General features: G+C 48.9%; 2 protein-coding genes across 2 annotated transcripts in view; one reads left to right on the forward strand and one right to left on the reverse strand.

The window, feature by feature from the left end:
* Itgae (integrin subunit alpha E) overlaps positions 1-9,166 on the forward strand; it is a 56,301-nt gene that overhangs the window by 45,836 nt on the left and 1,299 nt on the right. Inside the window, exons 27-29 of the mRNA XM_040749100.1 lie at positions 3,207-3,263; positions 3,536-3,631; positions 6,013-6,108. Of these exons, the coding sequence (XP_040605034.1) occupies positions 3,207-3,263; positions 3,536-3,631; positions 6,013-6,108 (249 nt within the window). The remainder of the gene's footprint in view (positions 1-3,206; positions 3,264-3,535; positions 3,632-6,012; positions 6,109-9,166) is intronic.
* Haspin (histone H3 associated protein kinase) lies at positions 65-3,042 on the reverse strand. Its single transcript, XM_021225673.2, has one exon. It carries the CDS (start codon positions 3,013-3,015, stop codon positions 682-684), a length of 2,334 nt encoding a protein of 777 aa, XP_021081332.1. The 5' UTR covers positions 3,016-3,042; the 3' UTR covers positions 65-681.

Raw genomic sequence — 9,166 nt, forward strand, 5'->3', positions numbered from 1 at the left:
AAAATTATTAAGATCTTACAGCGAGGTTTCCCTTTCTTTGATGAAAATAAGCAAAAGTCAAACATCAGCGCCATAGACATTTATTTCCCTTTTGAAAATTTGCAAATCCTGCTTCAGTTTCTGTGACTGGTGAATGAATTTGATAGACATTTCCCACACATCCTCTATGCTACTGTGTACCCCTCCTTCTCAGCTTTGACCCTCTAGTCTGTTTTTGTGCTCTGTTATTTTGCATTCAGTTAAAAAAAAAAAAAACATGCATCTGAGGTTTGGTTCCTGCACCAGCACTGACAGCAGCATCAGGAGCAAGAAGGACCATAGCTGAGGGCTGGGCTTTTCTGACTTGTTTGCTCACCCTACATAGGGTATCAAGGCTCAAAAAAATGGCAATATCAGATTTGTAGACTCTGCTGGCAGAAAGAGGACTTACAAGATGTATACACTTGTCCTCTATGTAGTTTATTTTTTTCAGAACACTTGTTAAAAGCAAGTTTAATTACGTTGATAAACATTCTGGTTACCTTTTAAAAACAAAACTCTCTTTTTTAAAAGCTGACAGGGAAGCCTTAAGGATGGGTATTCACCTCCATCCTGCTCCAGTGGCAGAGATTAAAAACAGTAGCAGAGGCAGTGAAGGCGTACTCAGTGAGGCTTTGGAAGTGCGAGCACTCAGTAGCTGGCTTACTGAAACAGACTGTGCTGGCAGAGCAGGTCAGTGGCAGAGCGGAACGTCAGTACAGTTCTGTGGAAATGCCCCAGTTTCTCCTTCACCTTCTTCATGGCTGAGGTGTGACACTTAGTCTTAAAGGTCATATGATTCAGAAGCTTGTCTGCCAGGTAATGTAGCCACAGCACATTATTGTAAGGGTGGTACTCACCCCAGCAGTTTCTGTTCTCCTTCCTCATGAGCCTGTAGATCTCAAACTGGTAGTCACCTTCACCTGTGAACAGGTCCTCTTCAGTGGAGATGTCACAGAAAACCACAATCCCATCCCGCTCCAAGCGGGACAGGGTGTAGTCGATGATGTTGACCTGTAGCCCATGGGTGGGAATGGTGCTTGTCTTCCCATTGAGGGTGTACTGGAGCTCTTTGAGGTTGGTTTTCTTTAAGAGCACATTCCCCCAGTGTAAGTCACGGTGCTCAAAGTGCAGCGATGCTTCTGCCACTGCGAGGGATGCGGTGATCTGGTGTAGAATGCTCTTTGCAGTAGCCACGGAGGCCAGCTTTCCTTTCATTCTCTCTAAGTCAATCCCACCAAACTCAAATTCCAGTATAATGAAGAGCTGGTCTTCCTGGAAGAAGTCAGGCCGGTCATTTGCAGATTTTTTGGTTGCATTATAGTGATCCCAGGCTTTGAGCAGCAAGGGAGGGTAAGGCCCTTGGACACAGTGTACTGAGTTCAGCCCAATAAAGCCTTCTGTGCGGTTGTACACCTCATCAGACAAGAGGCTCAGCTCTTTGGAGATGATGATCTCTGGCAGGATCTCCTCAAAGGTTTTTTGATGGCACCCATTGACTAAATCTGGTCCTTCAATAGCAATGATTTTTAGGGCTACGGGTGTTTGATCAGTAATTGTTTCAAACACTTCTCCAAACACACCTTCGCCAATCTTCTTACAGTGTTCCAATTTTTCCATGGAAAGGCAATCATGAAAGGGGACAGGCCCTTCCTGATTACACTCCCCATACACCTTTTCAGCATAAGATGGTTTTTTGTCTGTGACCTGCAGGGTCTGTAAGGGGCTTAGCAAATACATAGAAGAGGAGTGACAAGAGGAAACAGTACTATTCGCTCTGTCCATGACACCGGGGGTTGAATATTCAGACAGGATGGACCTAGAAGAACCAGCAATATGGCTGCTGCATTCCTCTGACACATTACTTATAACTTTCTTCTTGTGGAAACTGAAGGAGGCTCTGGTTTTGGCCCAAGAACAGGTCTCATGGATATGACTCAAGTCCGGCAAAGGGACTGAATCTTTCTTTTTCTTCTTAGATTGCTGGTAGCGGAGGGCAGAGGTTCCCATAGATTTTTGCCGTTTCCTCTTCTGGAGTGGCCCAGCTCTCTTAGGCCTGTTGATTTGCCCTGGTACACAAAGGTCTTTGCAAGCACTGGCCGCCCCACAGTCCATCTGGTCGGCTCCTTGAGACACAGCCATCTGACCTGTGGTCCTTCTCTTTCTCGTGCTTGCTAGACCTGGGCCCTTTAGTCCGTTTCCCACCTGCTGTCTTTCATTCTTCCCATTTGTCCCAAACTCGTTACCTTCAGCGGTGCCAGAGTCCACAAGGTTAAAGACGGTTGACCTGAAGTCGGCTCCGGATTGGCCGGCCATCCTGGCGAACCTGCCTTCATCTGTTGCTGCTTCCTGGGGACAGGGCAGAGATGCTTCTTCGTCCAGGGAGGTTGCCGGGAGGTGGGAGCTGTTAGGGACTTCAGGGGCTGCATCGGGAGAGTCGGGGGCTCCGGGGGAGGCCGGAGAGCTGAATAGGGAGGCACTGGTGCCCAGCTCGTTGCTGTCCCTGGACTGGCTGCACACGCTGAGGTCCGGGCTGAAGCAGCCCGGGTTGCAGCTGGAGAAGGGTGGCGGTCGCAGCCGGCCACACGGGGTGCTGCACTTCTGCCGGGGCCGGGGCCGAGGCCGCAACCTCCGGGTGGCTGTCAGGGTCCACCGATCCGGGGAGACGCGGCCCGGAGAACGCCTGTTGCACTTCTGCAGGGGCCGAGGTCGCAGCCTCTGGGTGACTGTCAGGGTCCACCGGTCCGGGGAGACGCGGCCCGGAGAACGACTGCGCCGCGGGCCCACGGGGCTGCCAGGGAAGTCGGGGTCGTCAGAGTCGTCGGAAGCGACAGACGGCGACTGGTCATTGCCGCTGAAGCTGCTGCTGAAAGCGCGCTTCGGATCCGGCGGCTGGAACCATTGTACGGCCAGCCGGCTAGGCTGCGACCCCTGGACGCCCCTCGCCGCGTACGTTCGGAAGAGCCGGGTCCCGGGCCGCGGAATGGACGCTGCCATGGCGGGTGCCCGCCGGTCGGTTCAAACCGAAACACCGCGAGACTTCCGCGAGCGCGCCCGCCGGCCCGCTGGGTCCTAGCGCCTGCTCTAGGCTGCAACAGCGCGCCGGACCTCCCCAGAGGCCGCCAGGTGGCAGATGCCTTGCGCGACTTTGAGCGCTCAGGGCGACTCAGGAAGGGATCTCGTTTCAGGCCCACACTGAGTGCACGCAGAGCCGAGAGCGCGCGTGTGGAAGCGATCCTGTTCAGGTGAGCGAGGTCGTCTCAAGAGCCCGAGAGAGGGATGTGGTGAACGCCTTAACAAGGTGGCCGCAGAGGTCAGGTCGCAGCTTCTGCAAAGTTCTTTCTGAGACTCTCAGTCTCTCTGGTCCTGTTTGCTAGGGTGACTGACACTTTGCTTGGGCGAAGGAGCTTGCACAAACTGCACACTCAGGGGCCTTAGATGCTCTGTCCTAGATATTCAGATTTTTCAGCCCGAAGCGCTAGAAGGGAGTAAACAAACTCACCTTTTGCTTTTGCAGCATGTAGAAGAGTGGCATTCAGTGATCTGTGATATCACATCTAATAAAGAAAATGTAACTGTGGCTGCGGAAATCTCCCTGGGCCACAGTAAGCAGGTAGGTACTCAAGACTGAAATTTTGCAGACTTTGTCATCCAGCTCTAGGACCTAGACTCTAGAAAGAATAATAGAACCTGGAATGTGCCATCTGGAATAGATATATTGATTGGCCTTCTGTCCCAACCTACCCTTAGCAAGTACATAGCAGGTATCTTAATCCTGTCCACATTCACAAGTACAATTACCCCAGGTATCTTAGTCCTGTCCACACTGACAAGTACAATACCCCAGGCATCTTAATCCTGTCCACACTGACAATACAATACCCCAGGTATCTTAGTCCTGTGCACACTGACAATACCCAGGTATCTTAGTCCTGTGCACACTGACAATACAATACCCAGGCATCTTAGTCCTGTGAACACTGACAAGTACAATACCCCAGGCATCTTAATCCCGTCCACATTGACAATACAATACCCAGGCATCTTAGTCCTGTGCACACTGACAAGTACAATACCCCAGGCATCTTAATCCTGTCCACACTGACAATACAATACCCCAGGCATCTTAGTCCTGTGCACACTGACAATACCCAGGCATCTTAGTCCTGTGCACACTGACAATACAATACCCCGTGACTCTTTGCTGCTTCCTCATGTGCATCCTAGCAGTAAACCCTGCCATCCGCCCTCAGAACATATATTAACTCAGGTCTCTCTGCTCTACTGATGTGTTAGTAATTCAGGTCACTCTCTCTGTTGGGCACACTCTCTTTTTTTTTCTTTTAATTTAGAAACAATCATTTTACATATCAATCCCCTTATTCCCTCTTTCTCCCATCCTCCCATGCCCCATATCAACTTCCCCAGCCTACTCCCCACCTGCTCCCCACCTGCTCCCCAAGGACAGTAAGGCCTTCCATGTGGAATCATCAAAGTCTGTCATATCATTTGGGGGAGGGCCTAGACCCTCCTCTATGCATCTGGGCTAAAATAGTATCCCTCCATAGGGAATGGGCTCCCAAAGTCCATTTGTGGGCACGCTCTCTTTGTCTTGGTGTCCCCCCTAGCCTGTCCAAACACTTCTTCAAGAGCCGAGAGATGGACCAGCAGTTTAGAGCATGTGCTCTTCTTGCAGAAGATGAGGCTCCGTCCCTAGCAGCTCACAACAACGTGTAGCACCAGATGTGGGGGTGTCTGATGCCCTCTCCTAGTCCCCATGGACACCTGCACCCACACACATACATGCACATATATGCACATGGTTTTTTTCTATTTTTATTTAAATAAGAAACAAGATTGCTTTACATGTCCATCCCAGTTCCCTTTCCCTCCCCTCCTCCCCTGCCCTCCACTAACCCCTGCCCTATCCCCCTTTCTGCTTCCCAGGGAGGGTGAGGCCTTCTGTTAGGGATCTTTAAAGTCTGTCATATCCTTTAAAAGGAATGGGCTCCCAAAGTCCATTCATATGCTAGGGATAAATACTGATCCACTACCAGAGGCCCCGTAGATTGGATTGCGGAGGCTTCCTCACTGACACCCACGTTCATGGGGTCTGGATCAGTCCCATGCTTATTTCCCAGCCATCAGTCTGGGGTCCATGAGCTCCCCCTTGTTCAGGTCAGCTGTTTCTGAGGTTTCACCAGCCTGGTTTTGACCCCTTTTTGTGCTCATGATTTTTTTTTTGTGCTCATGATTTTTAAAAGCAAAATAATCCTTAAGTTAACACTAGACTGCGTTATCTTGCTTTAAAACAAAATCAGAAACTCCAGACACAGCTGACTTTGGAGTTAGATACGCTTAGGTTAAAATCCACAGTGCTTTCATGGCAAGCAAAGAATTGCATGATCTGGTATCTGCTTAATTTATCACCCTTTGCTGTCTGTCCTTTCTCACCTGTCTCTCCATTATACCCAGATATTCTGTCATTTCTGCCTTTTAGCTTGTTAATATCATTGTGGCCACTGGGACTTTGCACTTATAGTTAGCTTGCATAATACTGGTCAAATTTTATTTCCTGAAAGGCCTTATTGTAAAGTGGGAACAAATGACCAAGTTTAACGTTGTGCAGTGAGCCAGATGAGACAGAAGTGGCAATGGAGGAAAAGGGACGCATGGGTGGCAGAATGAAGGACTGTCCAGAGCTGGCTTTGCCTGGGGTGGGGGTGGGGATGGTGGGGGGTGGGGGGGTGGGGGTTGGGGGTGGGGGTGGGGGTGATGGCACGATGCCAAGTGTAAGGGAAAAGAAGTTGGGGATTGACTACAGGCTTGTGGCTTGGATGACTGTGGCTGCTGGGACCATTTATGGAGGCAGAAGGAATACTGGAGAAGGAATACATTTGAGGGGAAAACTGGTTCAAACTCTCCAGAAACAATGAGCTCATGTCCACAACATGTTTCATGTTCCTCCACACCCCACCCTTCCCCATCTCATAGCTACTAAGAGATGTGGCTGAGCTGCAGATCCTCGGTGAAATATCTTTCAACAAATCTCTGTATGAGGGGCTGAGTGCAGAAAACCACAGAACGCAGGTAACTCCGGGCTGTTTCCTCATGAGTGCTCTGGCAAAACTGCTGTCACTGCTGACCTTGGCTACACGACCACCTGCCCTGTGATACTTTCTCATCTGTGTAATAGGAATCAACAACAGTGTGTACTTAGTTAAAAATTAATTTATTTTGAAAATAATTTAGGAAGCAGTTAAAACATTTCCAATGTGAGACGTCCATATACTGTCCTCCTAGTATGTAATGTTAGTGTCTGTTACATTGTTGAACAGTGGTATGCTCACAGTGCCTAATCATTTTATAGGCGTTAGGCCAGCACTGGAAGTGTGATTTTTCAAAAATGTGAACAAAGCCAAACTGATGCCCTGGTCTGAGCTGAATGTTTTTGTGCACGATGCCCTATATCTTCATTTTTTTCTTTAATTCTATTTTCTATGTGTGGGTGTTTTGCCTGCCTGTATGTCTGTCTACCACATGTGTGTCTGATGCCATGGAGGACATGGTGTTGGGGCCTGGGGAGATGGCTCATTGGTTAAGAGTGTAGGTTGCTCAGCTGGGCGTTGGTGGCACACGCCTTTAATCCCAGCACTCGGGAGGCAGAGGCAGGCGGATCTCTGTGAGTTCGAGGCCAGCCTGGTCTACAGAGTGAGTTCCAGGACAGCCTCCAAAACAATACAGAGAAACCCTGTCTCGAAAAACCAAAAAAAAAAAAAAAAAAAAAAAAAAAAGAGTGTAGGTTGCTCTTGCTGAAGACCCAGGTTCAGTTCCCAGCACCGACATGCTGGCTCACATCCATCTATGATTCTAGTTCTAAGGGATCTAATGCCTTCTCCTACCCTCCTGTTCTGACCGCAGAGGCTCCAGGAGTGCACATGGTTCACAGACATCTATGCAGGCAAAATACTCATACACATAATTGCTAATGTTGCACACACCTTTTCCTTGGTCTAGTGTCTGATAAACTCCTAGACCTAGTTTCTCTCATAATCATTTTAATATGCCCATGTGCCCCTACAGTCTCAATTCACCCCAATAGATTTATGCTGTCCTTTCTGCTTCTAGGAATAAGTGAGTCATTTATCAGTCTGTGCTGCATGCTTGATGCCAGATGAATAGTGCTGTTCACATGTCCGCCCAGGAATACAGTCCTCCATCTTCAAAATAGAGTCAAACACTGCTCATAAAATGGAGTCTCTCTTGCGGCAGGGCATAGCCTGGAAAGCTGTTTTATAAAGACAGTATAGAGTAACCCAAAGCAGGGTGTAGCCTGATCTTACACACCTAGTTTATTACACTTACTTTGTGTGTGTAGGTATGTGTGTGTGTTTCTACAGACAGTATAGAGTAACTTGGAGCAGGGCACAGTCTGATTTTTATAAAGTAATATCATTAAGCCAGGTGGTGGTGGTGCACACCTTTAATCCCAGCGCTTGGGAGGCAGAAGCAAGCAGATTCTGGTTTACAGAGTGAGTTTTGGAACAGCCATGTCTACACAGAGAAACCGTGTCTTGGAAACTGAAAAATAAAGTAATATAATTGAAATCCAGCCCTAACTGAAAGGTACCAACTGAAAATAATGGGTCCTTCAGCTGTCAGTGGAGGTGCTGTCTCCTTCCAGTCACCAGCAGCTGGCAGGGTGGCCACTGGACTGCGCACCGTCCATGTTTGCTACAACGGGGGCAGGGCATTCTATGTCCCCCTTCTCCCTTACCCTCTGCTGGGGTAGCTTTGGCCCATTTTGGGGAGAAGCTGTGCATTTCAAGGAGGGCGAAGGAAGAAGGCTTTGAGAAACGGGTGCTGTTTCCACTCCAGTCTGGCCTATTGTGCCCGAGGCCTCCTTCATTCCTCAGCCCAGGTTCCAGAGTCCTGCTTGCCCTCCCCTTACCTTCTACTTGGATGTTGAGATCACAACTCTGTCTTGTCCCCCCCTCCAGCTCTGTTGCTCTGTTACCTTCCTGCTCTCAAGGTCAGAACTTAACTCCTATGAAGTTCAGTTTACTTGTAGCTAAGTGTAGTCCAGAGGGCCAGTCCTGAGTCAGTCACATTTATAACTTAGCTGAGAGAGGCCTCAGGGGAGAGTTGGCTAACTCTCTACCCTGTATGGAAATCTCTCCAAAGTATGCATGACCTTGGTGCTTATGCCCTGGCCTGAAGGGAATGCAGTGTCTTGCAACAGGGAGTCATGATGACCCTCTGGCTGTAACTGTGTGTGTCCTGGCAGCACGCTTTGGACTACCCAGGAGGACCAGGCCCCTGTCAGGAAGTGTATCTGTGGAGCTTTTCAGTGTGTCAGGGTGAAAGAAGACTCTTGAGCTCATGAGATCCTTAGGAAAACACCTTGTGGGAATGATTTCTAACAGAGGAACCCGGAAGTGCCGTGGGTGGACCCCCTTCTGTACTCACAGTGTCCCCAAGGGCTGCACTCAGCCTGGTGAAGGACAGGGCAACCCCTGCCAGTCATTTCTTGTAGGAAAATGTATAGTGTTCTGCCTGCTTATATGCCAGAATAGGAACCGGTTCCCATTATAGATGGTTGTGACCTACCCTGTAGGTGCCTGGAATTGAACTCAGGACCTGTGGAAGAGCAGCCAGTGCTCTTAATCTCTGAGCCATCTTTCCAGCCTCTTATAGGAAAATGTATTGCCGAAGACATGAGGCATGTGTAGGAGATTTAAAAATATCTGTCAGACTTGAGTTGAAAAGGACATGGAGATCTTTAAACAAGTCATCACTTTGGAGACAGTGACTGCAGGGATCAAGGACACAGAGAGGCACAGCTTCTGTAGAATCTTGATGCTCTGGGAGTGTTCTCAGACCACCTTTAGGTCAAGGTCACATCCCTGATGACCCAGCTTGCTTAGATCAGAGACCAGAATTGTTTCTTGTGGAGTGCTGTGATCATAAGATGATTTTAGCTGATGGAAAGTGCTGTGTCAGGGGATGGTCAGCTTTTTGCCTTCCCGCCATCAGTCTTGATCAATATTCTGGTTGTTACCAAGTCCTCATCTTTTGATCCTTAAAATAACACGGGTCGTCTCCCTCCCTTATAACTTACTGGCTAATGGACCAAATCTTTATCCAG

Source organism: Mesocricetus auratus, unplaced genomic scaffold (genome assembly GCF_017639785.1).
Source record: "Mesocricetus auratus isolate SY011 unplaced genomic scaffold, BCM_Maur_2.0 Super-Scaffold_100007, whole genome shotgun sequence".
Taxonomy (NCBI): domain Eukaryota; kingdom Metazoa; phylum Chordata; class Mammalia; order Rodentia; family Cricetidae; genus Mesocricetus; species Mesocricetus auratus.

Excerpts from the sequence above, each read along its gene's own strand:
- Haspin (XM_021225673.2), bottom strand. The coding sequence starts at position 3,015 with ATGGCAGCGTCCATTCCGCGGCCCGGGACCCGGCTCTTCCGAACGTAC.